Source organism: Diceros bicornis, chromosome 19 (assembly GCF_020826845.1).
Source record: "Diceros bicornis minor isolate mBicDic1 chromosome 19, mDicBic1.mat.cur, whole genome shotgun sequence".
Taxonomy (NCBI): Eukaryota; Metazoa; Chordata; class Mammalia; order Perissodactyla; family Rhinocerotidae; genus Diceros; species Diceros bicornis.
The window spans coordinates 27195587-27214879 of NC_080758.1; the positions used below are offsets into that span (position 1 = coordinate 27195587).

Sequence of the window (19293 nt, forward strand, 5' to 3'; positions counted from 1 at the left end):
TTTTAAATACCAGGAGACGAGCAACGCCACACGTGGCAGGCATCTCTCAAGCCGTCGGAGATGAGAACGTCTACTCACCATCAGCCAGGCGTTCCCGCCAGCTCTGAGCCGCATGGGTGAAAAACTCGTTATTCAGTGCACTGCTGCTGAGACGCAGAAGGCCATCTGTCCCCACCTGGAAGGACCAAAGCGAAAAATCCAATAGAGAAACTTAGAAGGAGAACAGAAGCCCGCCCCGGAGAAGCAAAGAAGAGGCTCCCCATCTGCACCTGTCTGTCCACTTCAGGCAGGAGGAAGAGGAGCTGCTGTTGGAAGTGGGATGGCAGGGCATGGAAGGTCCGAGAGTTTATCAGAGCCCGGAGGTTGGTGTTGACGAGAATGGACCCAGGCGTCTCAAAATCTATCTCTTCCCCTCTGTTGCGCTTCATTTGACCTGTGATTTTTGAAGCGGGAAGAAGCAAGGTACATTTCTGGCTTCTTAAAGCAAAAAGGCAAATGCTAACTGAGGGAAAAACTGGTGGCAGCATCCAAGCTACCCAGAACTCATCTGCACACCATCTGCTCAATCATCCAGTCCACCCTAACCTAAATGTTGCAATTATTCTTTCCAGGTTACTGTCGTTGTCATCAAACCTAACAGAACACTTGGGCTTGGATTCTCTCAGACAAGACTCTGTACCATGCTGTGTCACAGCCTGAGGAGGACACTCTTCCCAAAGAAAACGCAGGGGCAGGCTCCGAGCTTCCCTCTGAAGCTGGAGGACAGGCTCTACAAAGCCAACTGGAAAAGTGATGCAAGTTATCTAAAACCAAATCTAGTTAGTGTACTATAGAAGAATCTACAGAAGCCTTCTGTGAATGGGCTGAAGAGGTATGATCTCCACACAGAAAGGTACTAAGGCGTTGTTTAAAGCCCACGGAAATGTCAATACCTCTCACAGAAGCCTCCGCAAATGTTCCTTTTATTTGAACAATCACTAAGAACAGAGACCCGTGAGACCTTAGAGCGAGCATTGCTGATGAATTAGAAAAGCAGCAAGACAGAAAACCTAGTTCCCACTTGGGCAATGGTTTATTCTCATTTTCAGAAGTCAAGGCTAGTCTTCTTAATGGTTTCATGTGGCCCATCAACAAATAACCAGCATGTGGGCTTTGAGAAATAAATCCTGAAGTAGCAAACAGCATACTAGCCCTGCAAGTAGCCCTACAGGGTGGCGGGGGCAGGGGGGGTGAGGTACACACTACTGAATTTGTTTGCATCCCCCAAAATCAACACAGGCTTCCACTCAACATACTGACCAGGCGTCTGACAGGGACTACAGATGTTGAGAATAGATGTGGCAGGATGCTACCAAAAGAAAGAAAACAGACGCTGGAATTCTTCATTGAGAAGCTCAGAAGTAATTTTCACTCACTCGGAACACTTACTAAGTAGTACCAAGGCGGGCATAGGCTAGGCCCTTACAGGGACATACAAGGAGCAGTGGGGCACCATCTCTGCCCACAAGTTCTCTCAAGTCTAGCAGAGAAGCTCTGTTATGTGAGAGAACCAAAATACAAGGTAAAAGCAAACCAAAAATAGAGGGCCACCCAAGAAGTAAAAATAAACTGGTAAAGGAAGTGGAGTAGAAGACATCATCTTCTCACTAGGCCTGCAGGGGCCCCCTTTACAGGCAGAGAAATGAGTGCCAAGCCACTCACCTGTGGCCGGCTTCCGGAAGCCTCTCAGGAGCGGGGCAGGGTCCCGGGCGACCTCGGCCTGGCCACGAATAGCAGCGCTGCCCAGGGCCAGAGAGCCGCTGCTGCTGCTGGACGGGCTGCCACTCTCGCCATCGGCGTGGCGGCCCGAGAACCCTGAAGGCACAGCATTCCACTGGTCAAAAGTATCACATGCCGCGCCCACGGCTTTCAGACCAGCTTACTTCTCCCAGCTCTCCCTGAGATGCTGCCAGCAATCCCGGGTGCTTCCACGGCCCAGCCCTGGGCTGTCAGAGATCACCACCTCATGGTCTGGCTTTAAAATATCATGCAAGAACGCCAAACCGCCATCTTAGCTTGTATAGCACTGCACGTTTTACAAAGCACCTGCACACTCCTTCATCAGACCCTCACAACCGCCCTGTGAGGCAAAGGGGAGGGTGTCCAGCAGAGCCCAGCACTGCAACCTAGGTCAGGTCTCACCACCACAGCGTGCTGCCTGCCAGAGAGGGTCTCCTGCCTCTACTGGCATTGCCCTACCTAGGTCAGAAACCGTTGCCAGAGGAAGGCAGGCCCAGGACCTGAGGAAGGAGCACCACAGTCGCGAGTTTACACATACCTGATGCAGATTCCACGTGGGCCCCGTTTACCTTCAGAGGAGTCAGGACAACTCGAGGCAGCATCACCCCGGTCTTTTTCTTTTGCTTGTTTGTCTATATTCCCAGAGGGAATACAAAAAGAGCCTGAGTCATCCGCAGGGCCACAACAGCAGTCCCCCTCGACCATGTCTCCACCCACTGTCTTATAAAACACAGTTGGTATCGGCGCGGGCAGGTAATGCCGACAGCAGCAGTGACTGATGTTACTGAGCCAGGTGCCGGCCACTGTGCCAGGCATCACCCCAAGCTGCAAAAAATGCATCGCTATCCCCATTTTACAGATAAAGGGTTTTCCCAAGTCCTACAGCTAGTGAGTGGCAGAGGCTTAATTCAAACTGCTGACTCCCAAGCTTGTGTTCTCCCTGCTCTGCACTGTGCTCTACTTCTCCCTGGATGTTCCAGTGTTTACTGTGTTAAGAATGAACAAAATTATCCAGCATAGTAAAAAGAAAAAACAAATCACTGTGCTCTCAGATCCACTACCCACCTTTCCTACAGCCCACTTTTAAATGGTACTAACAGGTGGAGACTAAACTGATTTTCTCCACTCTTCAAACATGCTCACAGTTAACTGCAGGAGGAAGAAGCCTGCCTTGCACCTGGCCTCACTTATCCCCCCCCAGCCTAGGGACCAACTCTCCTCCCTTACCTGTGAGGAAGCTCTGTAGCTGTCCCTGGGATTGGAAAGAGGCCGACTCTGAGATTCTGTAGAACACGAGGCATTCGAAGATGTTTCATCAAGAGAAACTGGAAGAGACGGAAATAAAAGTTAGTCCCTAGCAACTGCTTGTGGCTCTTTGCCCATCTTGTTAAGGGTACTTACCATCATTTTCACCACTCACAGTGCTGGCTTCATTAGACCCACAGCTCTCCACATCAGCTGTGTCCTCTGGCTCCTCTCCCTCCACTGCAGCTGGATTGCGAGACCACTGTAGGGCATCCTTCTGTGACAGCAAGGCACAACTCAGGTGAGCAAAACCCTACAAATCCTACAAGCACAGCAGTCATTCCTAAATGTGTATTGCTTTTGAAGAAGAGCGATTTAGAATTCTGATAAGTTCCTATCCCTTTCTAACTGACCTCTTTCTCAGCAAGTTCTTTTCATACATACATCAAGAAAGCTAGATATAATTTTGTGGGGCCAGCCTGGTGGTGTAGTGGTTAAGTTAGTGCCCTCCGCTTCGGTGGCCTGGTTCGCAGGTTTGGATCCTGGGCACGGACCTACACACCGCTCATCAAGCCATGCTGTGGCAGCATCCCACATATAAAAGTAGAGGCAGACGGGCACGGATGTTGGCCCAGGGCCAATCTTCCTCAGCAAAAAAGAGGAGAATTGGTAAACAGACATTAGCTCAGGGCTAATATTCCTCACCAAAAAAAAAAAAAAAAAGATATGATTTTGCTTTCAGTCATTAAACATTTATGGGGTGCCTCCTGTAAGTCATACCATGCTAGTTCCTGGGGCGAGGGTCGGGTATGAGGAGGGGAAAGCAGGGCCCTGCCCTCAAGGAGCTCAATTGAGTATGGGAGAAAATTAAATCTATTACAGTACAAAAAAGTGACAGAGGTATAGAGAGAGAGCTGTGGCAGCCTGGAAGAGGGGGCATCTAACTCACTGGGTTGGAGGAAAGAGAGCATGGAGGTACACAAAGTGAATAAAGATCAGGGAGGTAAACCTTCCAAGGAGATGCTTGCTTGAGCTGAGTTTTAAAAGAAGTTAGCTAGTAGGCAGATGGGCTGCAGTGGGGAGACAGAAGGAAGTTCTATATGATGGGATGAGCAAATGTGGAAGAATACTCCAAGCTCAAGGAAACTGTAGATTTTAGTAGGAGTGTGGGGAACTGGATATGTGAGGAAGCTAGAGAGATAGCAAGAGGGCATAAGACAATCATGACAATGTGCTGAGGGATTAAGATACTGATTGTTTCGGAGTCTCTGAAGGATATTAATCAGGGGAACGATCTGAGTTTTAGGAATTTCATTCTGTTAACCACAGGATGCAGGAAGAAGAGAGAGACTGTGGAAGAAGTCCAGTGAAACTGATGAAGATCTAAATGAAAGCGAGACAGTGGAAAAAAGGCTGCAGTATAGAGGAGAGTTCCTCCCCAAAATTCATTTCCTAACAAACACTTCTTCCAACAGGCTCTGCCGTAGAGTCTCAGAATTAAACTCTACCCATCCCCAAGAAAAACAGGAGCCACCTCACACCTCAAAACTAGGAGTATGAATGACTATCAGGGGTTGGAGAGAGGAGGAGCAGAGATAAATTGGGGCAAGGACGTCTTCTTTGAATAAAAGTGTGTGAAGAAGAGTCAGTAAAATCATGATTCTCCTTCTTACAAAAATACCAGAAATTTATAAGGGAAATCCACAAAATTCTAACTCATCAATTTGAGGTCCCTTGATCCACTATATTAAGTATTTATCAATTTATTTTCATTAATTTAAGCCAAAATCATGCTGACTCTAATAAACAAGAAAATGGCTTTTTAGACCTTTATCTCTTCCCTACAAGCTGTAAATACTCCTCAGAATCAAAAGCTAAAGAATATTTTTAGTATTAATATGCAATTATGCTTATTCGCTGCCCCATTCTTGGAATGATGCAAGAAATTTATTCTCTGAATCGCACAGGCAAACTAAAATACTCATTAATGAATAGGAGGTCTATTACATTGGCAAAACTGACCCCAAAACTCCAGCGCTGCAAGAGTGTGGGAAAATCATGTATACACTGTCAGTGAGAGTGAAAATGGTGCCAAAAGGTTCATCCACTGCCAGCGGTAAACTGTAAGCAAAAATCTAAAAAATGTATATACCTTTTAACCCAACATTTCTAAGACTTACACAGGACATGAAAAGCATTAATCCTCAAAAAGGAGAAAATCAATCCATTGAACTACATTAAAATTAAGATCCTCTGTTCAGCAAAAGACACCATCAATGGATTAAAAAGGGCAAGCTACCTAGCAAGCTGGACAAGACATTTACAATTCATATAACCAATAAAAGAATTTGTCTCTAGACTACATAAGTCAATAAGAAAAAGGCAACCCAAGAGAAAAACAGGCAAAAGACATGAATCAGGCACTGCACCAAAGAGGGTATCTAAATGGCTAACATATCACACAAAAAGGTATTTAACCTCACTAACAATAAGGAAGACACAAAATGATGCAAATTAAAACCATGATGAGATATCACCACATTTATAAGAATGGCTAAAATTAAAGTTTAACAATACCAAGTAGTGCTGATGAGGATGTGGAACAGTTACACTGAAAATGGATCCAATCATTTGAGACTATAGTTTGGTGCAGTTGAAGGTACAAACATCCTATGACCAGCGATGTCAGTCCTGGGTTTGGATTTCCTAGAGAAATACATGCATCTACACATCAGGAAGCACATCCAGACATTCACAGCAGCGTCATTTGTAACCTGGGCTATAAACAACCAAAGTGCCCATCATCAGGAGAATGAATACATGGTAGTGTATTCAATAAATGGATATTGTACAATAATAATAAATGAATGAACTACAGCTACTCACAAAAATATGGATGATTCCTAAAAACAAAATGTTGAATGACAAAAGCCAGACACAAAAGAATGCATACTGTATTGATTCCATGTGTAAAAAGTTCAAAAACAGGCAAAACTAAACTACAGTGTTGGGGATGCAAACACAGGTGGGAAACAATGAAGAAAAGCAAAAAATAACTTCCATAAAGTCAGGATAGTAGTTACCTTTAGAGGAAGGAAGGGGGTTGTGATTGGGAAGGGGCAAGTGGGGGCTTCTGGCTGCTGGCCATGTTCGATGTCTTGATCTGAGTGGCAGTTACAAGTGTGTTTATCTTATAATAATTCATTAAGCTGACCATTTGTGTTCTATGCATTTTACTGTTTCATATTCCTATGATAAAAAAGTTTAAAAACAAAAAACAATTATGATATTTCTATCAAGGAACACTGCCATGGCCAGCCATTTGAAATAAAGCTGTAGAATATTTCATGACAAGAGAAATGATGATGATGCAGTAAGTGAATCAAGCATTTAAATTTATACAGTATGATTCCATCATCTGTGTTTTTGTTGTTGTTGTTGTTTTTTTTTTTTTTTTTTTTTTGTGAGGAGATCAGCCCTGTGCTAACATCCGCCAATCCTCCTCTTTTTTTTGCTGAGGAAGACGGCCCTGGGCTAACATCTGTGCCCATCTTCCTCCACTTTATATGGGACACCGCCACAGCATGGCTTGCCAAGCAGTGCGTCGGTGCGCGCCCGGGATCCGAACCAGCGAACCCCGGGCCGCCACAGCGGAGCGCGCGCACTTAACCGCTTGCGCCACCGGGCCGGCCCCTATCATCTGTTTTAAAAAATAAAAATTGTGTGAACATGTTTGCACAGACAAAGGAAGAACGAAAGATTCCCTAAGGTGTTAGCCATCACCACCTCTAGGTAATGGAGTTGTGAGTACTTTACTTTCTTTTTGACTTGGGGTATTTTCTACAATTAATGTGTATGTTTTTCGTAATCAAGAAATAACATTTAGAAAGAAAAATTAGGATGCCAAATGCTTCACCAACACCTAAGTCAAATTTCCTTCCTCTAGGTCCTAGAGTCTAGGGAAAACCTAGTCCTGATTACAAATCTCATTAATTAAACAAATACCGCCCACTTGTTTGGAATTCAAACAACTATCCAAAGTTTCCAAAGCCACACATTTTCTGTAAAAAGCAAACAGGAAAACAAAACTTTTAAAAATGAAAGCAAGATTTGCAATTCTAATTCTGCGTTTTTAGAGATCGTTAATATTCTTTCCATATAAATTCTGTTTGATATCATTAACCTTCCAAACATTAACGCTAGAAGTCTGACAAAAATGAAATGGGCTACTGAAAATTACAGGCACCAGAAAATATGTCCTAGGACTCAATAATTTTTTTGCAAGGATATTTTCCATCAAGAGGCTTTGAAAGAAAAAAATTAAGAGGTAATGGGTGATCCTTCACTGAAACCCAAATATAAAAAACGCTGTAAAAGACAAGATTGGGATATCTGAATGTAAACTGCGTAAGTAGATGGAAAGGTTGCATTAATGTTAAATTTCCTCAGTGTGATAACTGTATTGTGCTTATGTAGGAGAAGGCCCTTGGATCAATATATACCCCCTGTGTCCTTTCCCCTATTTTTTTAAATTGAGGTATAATTTACACAGGGTGAAATGCACAGATCTTAAGTAAACCATCTGATGAGTTCTGACAAATGTATAAATATACAGAACATGTCCAACACCCCTAAAAGTTTCCTTGTGGCCCTTCCTGGTCAATCCCCACTGTACACTTGCCCCTCCTACCCCAGTGATTCAATGGTTGTTCTGATTTCTCACCAAAAATCAGTTTTGCCTGTTCTTGGTCTTCATATAAATGGAATCATGTACTCTTTTGCGTCTGGTTCCTTTCTCTCGGTCTAATGTTGATGAGATTCATCTGTGTTGTTACATGCATCAGGAGTTCATTATTTGTTATTACAGAATAGTAGTCATATACAATCATTTGTTTATCTATTCCCCTGTCAAAGGACATTTGGGTTATTTCCAGATTTTGGCTATTATGAATAAAGCTACTCTGAACATTCTTGTACACAACTTTTTATGGGCATGTTTTCATTTCTGGTGGGTAAACATTTAGGAGTAGAATTGCTGTGTATAGGATGGATGAATGTTTACCTTTACTAAAAAAAAAAAAAAAAAACCTGCCAAACATTTTCAAAGAGTTACACACCCAACAGCACTGTATGAGAGTTCCAGTTGCTCCACATCCTCACCAAAATTTCGTGTTGTCAGTCTTCTTTTAGCCATTCTACTGCGAGTGCAGTGGTACCTCATTGTGATTTTAATTTTCATTTTCCTGATGACTAAAGATATCATGCACTTTTTAAGGTGCATTTTCATATCTTTCTTTTTGAAGTATCTGTTTAAATCTTTTGCTCATTTTTTAATGGAATTATTTGTCTTTTTTTATTACAGCTGTAGGAATTCTTTATTCTAGGATGCTTTTTAACATTGATCATGGGCATGGATTACTTTTACAAACAAATACATTTTAAACACTTTTATTTGAAAATAATTTCAAATTTACAGAAAACCTGCAAGAGTAAAAACAGTACAAAGAATACTTGCCATATACTTTTTACCCATATTCACCTATTAACACAAACAAATGTTTTAAAAATACATTACGTATATTAGTTTGACAAGGCAACTGGAAAAGAGGCTAGTGATGAAGAAAAAGCAACCAGCATTAATAAACAAACCTAAATAAAATATTTTCCCATAAGTCAGACATTTTAAAAAGTAAAAGGCTCTGTGAGGGGCAGCCCGGTGGCACAAGTGTTTAAGTGCACGTGCTCCGCTTTGGTGGCCTGGGGTTCACAGGTTCAGATCCTGGGCGTGCACCAACACACTGCTTGTCAGGCCATGCTGTGAAGGCCTCCCATATAAAGTGGAGGAAGATGGGCACGGATGTTAGCTCAGGGCCAATCTTCCTCAGCAGAAAAAAAAAAAAAGAGGAGGATTGGCATCAGATGTTAGCTCAGGGCTGATATTCCTCACAAAAAAAAAAAAAAAGAAGAGAGATGGCAAACCAAGTCCTACTCACCAGCCAGTGTTTTAAATAAAGTTTAAAAATAAAATAAAAGGCACTGTGAATATAACAGCACCAAATATGAATAAAATGGAATGCTAAAATTCAAACTGATGAAGTTTAAACTGCCCAAGATTAGGTTCTCAACTAAAAAACGATAAGCAAATCTCAGGTATGCCTTTCCTTTCTTGATGGGTCTGATAAACCTTTTCTGAAGAAGAAATGAGTACCGTCTCTTAGGGAAGGCTGATCTGAGAGCTGTTTAATATAAGTTATTAAAAACAGAACATACCAACCATCCAACAGCATACTAGAGTTCCTAACCAATGCATAATAAAAGAAACAAAACAAGAAGGGATTAGAAGAGACAAGAGTTTAATAATTTCCAGATAGTGTAATTATCTACATTGAGGATCCAAGAGATTCAGACCTAGCAGGGAGATTGTGAAATTCAACATAACATTAAAAACTCAAGTGAGTGGGCCGGCCTAGTGGTGTAGTGGTTAAGGTCGCACGCTCCGCTTCAGCGGCCCAGGGTTTGCAGGTTCAGATCCCAGGCGCAGACCTACGCACCACTTATCAGGCCATGCTGTGGCAGGCGTCCCACATATAAAGTAGAGGAAGATGGGCATGGATGCTAGCCCAGGGCCAATCTTCCCCAGCAAAAAGAGGAGGATTGGCAACAGATGTTAACTCAGGGCTAATCTTCCTCATCAAAAAAAACACCTCAAGTGATCCTAACATCAGCAATAACATCACCAATTAGAAAATGTAATTTTTAACAACAAAGAACATAAGTTACTCAGGGATAAATTTCACAAAAGAAATATAACCATTTTATGAAGAAAACAAAACTTCATCGAGAAAAGTTTAAAACCTAAATAAATGGAGAGCTACACCACCTTCTTGATTAAGAAGACTCAACACTGTAAAAATGTCAATTCTCCCCAAACTGATTTCTAGACTCAATGGAATTCCAATAAAACTGCTCAATAGGATTTTTTTGTAGAAATTGACTCTACATGGAAAAGCAAAGGGCCACAAATAGCCAAGACCCTCTTGAAGAAGAACAAGACGGGAGGACTTGCCTTTTTATAAAGCTCTAGTAATTAAGTGAGTCGATTAGCAGTTGCTAAGGGATAGAGGAAGAAAGAATAAAGACTGCTAAAGAATGGGGTTTCTTTTGGAGGTGATGAAATGTTCTGAAATTAGATAATGGTGATGGCTGTGTAACTTTATGAATATACTAAAAGCTACTGAATTGTGCACTTTAAATGGGTGAACTGTATGGTCTGTGAGTTATATCTCAATAAAACTGGATAAAAAACGGCCTGCTAAATTTAACTGACAGTTCTGAAAACATGAATGAATGTAATCAAAATTTGTAAAAACTACATAGAAAACATTAACATGCACAGAAAGTTTATGGATCCAAAGTTAAAATTCATCTTCAGACAATGGAGGCTAAAATGGTCTGTTAATGATGTTTTAACTTTGTTATGCGAATCCCAAAGAAGAATTAAAAGTAGTAAAACAATTTCTGTGTGTGCTTAAGAAAAGGCTTTATCATTTTTTGAAATACTTAATGTAAAAAAAAAATATTCTATTGAATTTGAAACCCATTTGCATTATCACAAGGAATTTCAATATCACAGCTGTCCAAGAAAGAAAAAGAAGAGCTGTTATTTAAAAAATGAACATACTCTTGGAATACAGTTTAAAAAGAAGAAATTATCTCAGTTCTCATTAATGACAAAAAAGGAGTTTCCATCAACCAGAAATAAAACAAAATTCTCATCTGTGATGTGCCACCCACATCTGCAAACCAAGTTTCTGGGTGACCACAGGCCCCCTCCTCTGAAACCCCTGGGGTTTTAGAATTTTCGTATTCTTGAATTTTAGATGTGTTTTAGAATTTTCGTATTCTGGAATTTTAGAATAATATAATGCACATAGTTTTAATATATCATATATTAACCCATAATCAAATGCACTAGTATTTTTTGAAATAACACATACGTACAGACCAAGTGAAATAAACAGGTTTAAAATAGCCTTGCCAGTAGATCAGAGTTTTGCCACCAACTGAGTTTAGACAGGTCACGTCTTACTGCCAAATGAGTTACGAAAAAAATTTTCCAGTTCTCAAAATATTTTGGATTTCAGAATTGTTAATAAGGGATAATGGATCATAAAAAAGCACGTTTCTCAATAAAATTTTTGAAAAGATTTGGAAGTTTTATAATTCTACTTTTCTCATCATAGGTATAAACTGTAAAGAAAATTTAATGAAATGTGTTCATCAAGCCCCATAGAGAGCCTCCAAATTACCTCCATTTTATCCATTAAAAGGTAAGGAAGTAGTCCCCTAGAAAAATTCTCATGCATTTGCACATGGCGACTACAAAAGTAAAAGGATGGTTATCGCAGCAGCATCTGTAATAGTGAGAAATAGAAAAATAGCGAGAAACGAGAAAAACAGTGAAAAACCTAAATGTCCCTATTAGGGGGCTGGATAAATAAAAATGAGGTATATTGATAAGATACACTCTTAAACAGTAGTTAAAAGGAATAAAAATACATCTATACAAACAAACCACACATTTTTCATGAATACATATGAATAGGAAGGACGCACATTAATAAATTAAAGACAGTGGTTCCTATTGGGAAGAAACAAGAGCCACAGGCCTGGGTGGCAGGTGGGGGTCATAGGGGCAGGGTTTGGCACGAAAGTCAAGGGTATTTCTCACTTTTCTCTCACAAAGGCTTGAGCTTCCATTTAAACATGGCAAAATGAACACAGTTTTTTGCATCCTCCTGAAGCCTCATCAGAATGGCTATAAGGGAATACTAAGGTATAAATGCACAAACAGAAAGGGGGAAGAAAAGGCAGCAGATGAGAGATGTCAACAGAATTCTAGAAGATGAATATCAGGAAGACAAGAAGTAACTGACTCAGCAGGGGGGAAAAAAAACTGAAGTTTAAGGCGGTAGAGGGAAAAGCCACAAAAAGCCAGCCAGTTTGTAATGCAAAGCCCTCGAGGGGGCAGAGATTAAGAGGTACAAGGAACCACTGCAGACAGAGGTGAGGCATGGGAATGAAACAGAAGAACTGGTTGAAAGTCTGAACAAGAAGTTAGACCTCTTAGTCCCCTCCTCTCTGTGCCCAAACAGACTAGCAATACCCATCTCCAGGTCCAGAAGAAACTGAAGATTTATATTTCGGCTGGACTGAACCAGAGGTTCTGGAATAGAAGACACCAGCTCAAGGAGTGGGGAGTGAGTGAGGTGCCACACTCTAAACCAGAGCTGTCAAAGACCATGTACAAATGGTGACACCACCAGCTCCCCTCCCCAACTTGGTTCCCAAAGCTCTGCCAACAGTGGCAGCCCTACGCCCCAACCCAGCCTCCTCTTGGCTAGCTGGCAAGAGATGAGAGGATTTCTCCTCCTGGAAAAAGTGACCAGGCTAAAAGAAAACCTTCAGGTACAGATAACTGGGGGATTCCAAAAAAAGCACGTGGGTCCCCACACTCTCTATCACAGCCAACAAAGAGAACCCACTAGCACAGAATCGGCCAGTTCTCTCACTGTGAATGACCTATCCGGGACCACCAGATATTTGAGTACAACTGTTATATGAAGAATAGCAACCAAAATAAACAAACAAAAGGAGGAACTGAAAGGAAAGAGAGACAAGGAAGATGATTTCACAGTAACTGTTCTCAAAGAGATAGTCCAAAAACAAGTACAGAATGCTATTTTGTAAAAAATAAAACAAAGGAACATCAGAAAACATGAGCCATCTCCTAGAAATTAAAAATGAGATACAAAAAAAAAAAATCAGCAAAAACAACAAATAAGTTATTTCCCAGTGAATCTGCCTCAAAAGAAAAAGAAAATAGGCTGCCTCAAGAAAGTCCCACATCCAACAAATAGAAGTTCCACAGAGGGGAAACAGAAAAAGACAGAAATACAAGTTTTCCCAAAATAAAAAGACTTGAGTTTCCAGGTTTATATAAGGCAAAATGCCCCACACAATGAATGAAAAAAGACCCATTCTACAGCACCACATCATGAACTTTCAGCATACAGAATTGAAAAAGAAATCCTAAAATCTTCCAGTCAGAGAGAACATATCACATACAAAGGAATCAGAAAGGCATCATGCTTCTCAAGAATAGTTTTGGAGAATATAATAGAATAACATCTTCTGGAATTCTGAGTCAAACCAATAATCCAGTATGGAACACAGAATAAAGACATGTAAGGTCTCAAATAATTTACATCCTATGCACCTGTTCTCAGGAAGCAACTGGAGAATGTGTTACATAAATAAATAACAACAACAAATACAAAAAAACGAGATCCACATGAGATCTAGGAACGAGAGGAGATAACACAGAAGAAAAGTAAAGAGAATTCTCAAGGTGAAGATGAAGGGAAGTCCCAGGAAAATAGCTATATGCATGTCAAACAGGTAACCAACTTGCCCCAGTTTGCCTGGGACTTTCCTGTTTTCTGTGCCCCAGAAATTCCTCAGTCTGGGGCAAACCAGGACGGTTTGCCACTCTCCAAAGAGTCCGTACTGGGAATAGGAGAAAGGACGGCTCCAGGACCAACTTTCAGAAAGAAGAATGAGGGCCGGCCCCGTGGCTTAGCGGTTAAGTGCGTGTGCTCCGCTGCTGGCGGCCTGGGTTCGGATCCCGGGCACGCACCGACGCACCGCTTCTCCGGCCATGCTGAGGCCGCGTCCCACATACAGCAACTAGAAGGCTGTGCAGCTATGACATACAACTATCTACTGGGGCTTTGGGGAAAAAAAAAAAATAAATAAATAAATAGAAAGAAGAATGAAACTGATGTGTTTGACCACACTGAGAGGAATTTTACAGCTACTAATAGTACTGGGCTTCATCTTTTCTGGTTGTAATCCATTTTGTTTTTTATTTCTCATCTTTATTATTTTTCTTAAAGTATGTGAAACATAACATGCTTATAACAGTCAAAACTCTATAAAAGGTTATACTCAGAGAACTGACACTGCACCCCACCCCCCGGCCCGGCCCTTCTCTTCCCACTCCACTCCCAACTTTCCACTCTATTCCTCCCCATCTCCTGTTAGGGAACCAATCTCATTAGTTTCTGGTTTATTTTTCTTCTGTTTCTTTTTGCACAAATGATAAAACACACATCTATTTTATTTCCCCTTCATCCTTAGACAAATAAGGAAAAATGCATGCCATAGATAGTATTTGGCACTTTGCTTTTTTCACTTAACAATATATCCTGGAAATCATTCTATCATTTCATAGATAATCTTCCTCATTCTCTTCTCAGTTGCATAATAATGGATGTACCAACCGGACGCAACCACTCGCCCATGTACCAGCATTTAGATGGCTTTTAATATTTTGCAAATAGAAACACTACTGCCTTGAATAACTTTGTGAATCTGTACTTTTGTATCGTTAAAGGTGTATCTTCAAGGTAAATTCTTGAAGATTTAATGATAGGTCAAAAAGGTAGATTTGTCCAAAGGCAAATGTAATTTTGCTAATAGTGCCAAATTCCCCTCAAAAAAAGTTGTACTGATTTGTGTTCCTAACAGCAATGTATGGGAGTGCCTGTTTTCCCACAGCCTTGAAAAGAGAAAGTGTTGTGATAACTTTAAAAAATTTTGCTAATGTACCGTTCAAATGACTAACATAACCACACCGAACGGGGGCAGGGGTGGATCTAACACAAGTACTCTCTCTCTTTTTTTTTTTTTAAGAACCATCATCTTTATTTTTTTCATTTAAGAAAGCATACATTATAATTTTTAAAAAGTACACAGAAGCACAAAGAAGAAAACAAAGAAAAGGGCTATACTTTCACTGCCCGGAGAACCCCTGATGACAGTCCTGAAGAGAGAGAGAGAGAGAGAAAAAGGGAGGGAGGGAGAGAAATTACATGTATAAAACCAGAAAATCAGCACAGTACAGAAAAGTACAAATAGTTTACCAAGTAACTCTTGAACCCAGTATTTTAACTACATACGCTTGGGCTAAAGAACTAAATGAACTATAAGCAAATACTGAGCTCTAGTTAGTAGATGTGTTTTCCACAGTGGAAAAGGTTAGCAATTCCAAAACTATTAAAAGTTTATTCTAGAACTGAGCAAATAAGTAGATATAAGGTAGATAATGGGAGCCAGTTGTTTCTCACTGTTGGAGCAGCAAGGTACAAAGACGTAAGGAATAAAGCTAGAATGAACTCTGCAGTAAGAGGCTGGAACTGAAGGTATCAGTATGAACCAATGTATGTAAAGACAGACAAACACAGAAGCAGACATAGATGTATACATGTAAACTATTTCAAACTAAAAGGATCCAGAGCTCCCTGCGAAAATGGCTGGTTCCAGAGCTAGGGGAATGGGAAAATACAAGCTAAGCCCTGACATCTTGCTGGGCTAGAAAGCAGATAAATAAAAAAGTGTTCAGGAATAAGGGGACATGCTAGGATGACACAAAAGCTAGAGTGAAGAGAGTACTGCTGACCAACTCTGTACAACTTGTGCATTAAAGTTCAGGACAGTAACAGATAACTCAATAATAAAGTAAGAATCCATAAATCCATAATGAATAAACAAATGGGGGAGAAAGGAAGGTTCTTCCTTACTGCAGAATGCCAATTAATAAATGTCAAATGAATGGTGGAATTTAAAAAATCACCACTTGACCACCATCAGTTGGTGCTGTTTCAGGCAAGAATTATTCATCAGTGGATGCAGAAATGAGCAGATGAAAGTTTGATGAGACTATCTATATAGTCTCAAAGTATCTCCTCACAAGATACTCACTATGATAGTGGAGAAACATGGCAGACACCATCCTAACCAAGTGACTGAAGTTATCATTATCAGAAACCAGATAAAGAGAAATCATTTGTTTCCTGATACAATGCACTGAGAAGGACATCATCACTTCTGAGATATTCCTGTCAAAAATGTACTACTTGATGGGACTTTATCACATTAAAGAGCTTCTACGAGACAAATGAAACCAGAATCAAGATGAACAGACAACCCACCAGCTGGGAGAAAATATTTGCAAAACATATATCTGACAAAGGGTTAATCTCCATAATATATAAAGAACTCACACAACTGAACAACAAAAAAAACAAACACCTGATCAAAAAATGGGCAGAGGAAATGAACAGACACTTCTCCAAAGAAGATATACAGATGGCCACTAGGCACATGAAAAGATATTCAACATCACTAATCATCAGGGAAATGCAAATCAAAACAACACTAAGATATCACCTCACTTCCGTTAGAACGACTATAATCACCAAGACAAAAAACAACAAACGTTGGAGAGGCTGTGGAGAAACAGGAACCCTCATACACAGCTGGTGGGAATGCAAACTGGTGCAGCCTCTATGGAAAACAGTGTGGAGATTCCTCAAAGAATTAAAAGTAGAAATACTCTAACGAATGGATAAAGAAGATGTGGTATATATACACAATGGAATACTACTCAGCCATAAGAAACGATGAAATCCAGTCATTTGTGACAACATGGATGGACATTGAGGGTATAATGCCAAGTGAAATAAGTCAGAGGGAGAAGGTCAAATACCGTATGATTTCCTTCATTAAGTAGTAGATAATAACAACAATAAACAAACACATAGGGACAGAGATTGGATTGGTGGTTACCAGAGGGGAAGGGGGGAGGGAGGAGGGTGAAAGGGATAATTCGGTACATGTGTGTGGTGATGGGTTGTAATTAGTATTTTGGTGGTGAACATGATGTAGTCCATGCAGAAACAGAAGTACAATGATGTACACCTGAAATTTTTACAATGTTATAAACCAATGTTACTGCAGTAAACAAAAAATAAAAAAAAATAAAAAAAAAAAAAAGTAGAAATACCCTATGATCCAACTATCCCACTACTGGGAATCTATCCAACGAACCTGAAATCAACAACCCAAAGAGACTTATGCACCCCTATGTTCACTGCAGCATTATTGACTATAGCCAAGAAGTGAAAGCAATCTAAGTGTCCCTCGACTGATGATTGGATCAAGAAGATGTGGTATATATATACAATGGACTATTACTCAGCCATAAAAAAAGACAAAATCATCCCATTTGCAACAACATGGATGGGCCTGAAGGGTATTATGTGAAGTGAAATAAGCCAGAAAGAGAAAGACAAACACTGTATGATCTCACTCATATGTGGAATATAAACCAACACATGGACAGAGAAAACTGTATTGTGGTTGCCAGGGGCAATGGGGGTAGGGGGTGGGCACAAGGGGTGAAGGGAGACATATATATGGTGATGGACAAACAAAAATGTACAACCCAAAATTTCACAATGTTATAAACTATTAAAACATCAATAGGGCCGGTCCCGTGGCTTAGCGGTTAAGTGCATGCACTCCATTACTGGCAGCCCGGGTTCGGATCCCGGGTGCGTACCGATGCACCGCTTCTCCAGCCATACTGAGGCCGCATCCCACATACAGCAACTAGAAGGATGTGCAACTATGACATACAACTATCCACTGGGGCTTTGGGGAAAAAAAGGAGGAGGATTGGCAATAGATGTTAGCTCAGAGCCAGTCTTCCTCAGCAAAAAGAGGAGGATTAGCACGGATGTTAGCTCAGGGTTGATCTTCCTAACAAAACAAAAAAAAAAATCAATAAAAAAAATGTACTATGTGAATCTCATAATGAAAAACACCAGACAAATTCAAACTGAGGAACTTTCTAGAAAATTAATGTTTTTTAAGAGTACAGGCCATTTAAGTCACAAAAGACAAAATTTGTGGGAACTATTCCATATTAAAGGAAATGAAAGAGACTTGACAAACAAATGCACCATTTGATCCAAGATTGGATGGATCCTTAACCAGAATTTTATCTACTTTTACAATTAACATTAGTAAAATAACAGGCAAAATCTGAATAAAGTATGCAGATTAGACAGCAAGCAGTATTATATCAATGTTAACTCTGATTTTGATCATTGCAATGGGGTTATGAAAGAGTAGCTCCTTGTTTTTAATAAGTATTTAGAGATAAATGGGCATTTACTCTGGTGCAGAACAAAAATAATATGTAGAGAAAGAGAATGATAAAACAAATGTGACAATGTCAGAAATTATGTGAAAATTTAAAATTTTTTTAAAAATAACTATATATATGCTTATTCAAAAAACTGGAAAACACGGCCTGGTGGTTAAGTTTGGCACACTCCATTTCAGCGGCCCAGATTCTCGGGTTCAGATCCCAGGTACAAATCTACACCACTCATCAGCCATGGTGTGGCAGTGACCCACACACAAAATGGAGGAAGACTGGCACAGATGTTAGCTCAGGGCAAATCTTCCTCAAACCAAAAAAGAGGAGGACTGGCAACACATGTTAGCTCAGGGTGCATCTTCCTCAGCAAAACAAAAAACCAAAAAATTGGGAAACAAAATTCAAAAACCATTTCCACTTACAATAGTATCAAAATTTAAAAATACTTGAGAAAAAGAATTTTAAAGACAAGACCTCACTGCAAACGATAAAACACTGCCATGAGAAATTTAAAAAGACTTAAATAAATGGAGCTGTACCATGTTCACAGATTGGAAATAACCATGTTGTTAAGATGTTAATTCTCCCCAAATTTATCTATAGATTCAACACTAATCAAAACCTCAAAAGGCATTGTTTTGGTAAAAATTGACAGGTTGATTTTAAAATTCATATGAAAATATAAAGGACCTGGAACAGTTAAAATAATCTTGGAAGAACAAAGAGAACTCACACTACTAACACTATCTGATTTCATGACTTACCAAAATCAAGAGGGTTTGGTACTGTTACAAAGATAAATAAATGGATCAATGGAACAGAATAGAGTATCAAAACATGTCTACACAAATACAGTCAATTGATTTTTTGTTTGTTTTTTGCTGAGGAAGATTCACCCTGAGCTAACATCCACTGCCACCCTTCCTCTATTTGTATGGAAGTCCCCACCACAGCACGGCCACTGACAGACAAATGGTGTAGGTCCGCACCCAGGAAGTGAACCCAGGCCACCGAAGCAGAGCATACTGAACTTAACCACTAGGCCACTGGGGCTGGCCCAACAGTCAATTGATTTTTGACAAAGGTACCAAGGGTCTTCAACAGGGAAAGGAAAGTCATTTCAACAAATAAAGCTGAAACAACTAGATAAACATAAAAACACAAAGCTGAACCACTACTTCAAGCTTCACACAAAA

General features: G+C 40.3%; 1 protein-coding gene across 5 annotated transcripts in view; it reads right to left on the reverse strand.

Moving 5' to 3' along the window:
* The window catches only part of ASXL1 (ASXL transcriptional regulator 1), a 70049-nt gene that overhangs the window by 7762 nt on the left and 42994 nt on the right, over positions 1-19293 (reverse strand). For 2 of the 5 annotated variants that reach the window (XM_058562947.1, XM_058562948.1), the window contains exons 4-9: positions 3181-3301; positions 3007-3104; positions 2318-2411; positions 1702-1854; positions 270-433; positions 79-175 (exon numbers count right to left, since the gene is read on the reverse strand). In XM_058562947.1, coding sequence (XP_058418930.1) covers positions 79-175; positions 270-433; positions 1702-1854; positions 2318-2411; positions 3007-3104; positions 3181-3301 — 727 coding nt within the window. Of the gene's footprint in view, positions 1-78; positions 176-269; positions 434-1701; positions 1855-2317; positions 2412-3006; positions 3105-3180; positions 3302-5601; positions 5731-19293 lie in introns of those variants that run through there. The other 3 variants (XM_058562950.1, XM_058562949.1, XM_058562952.1) reach the window with 3 other exon arrangements.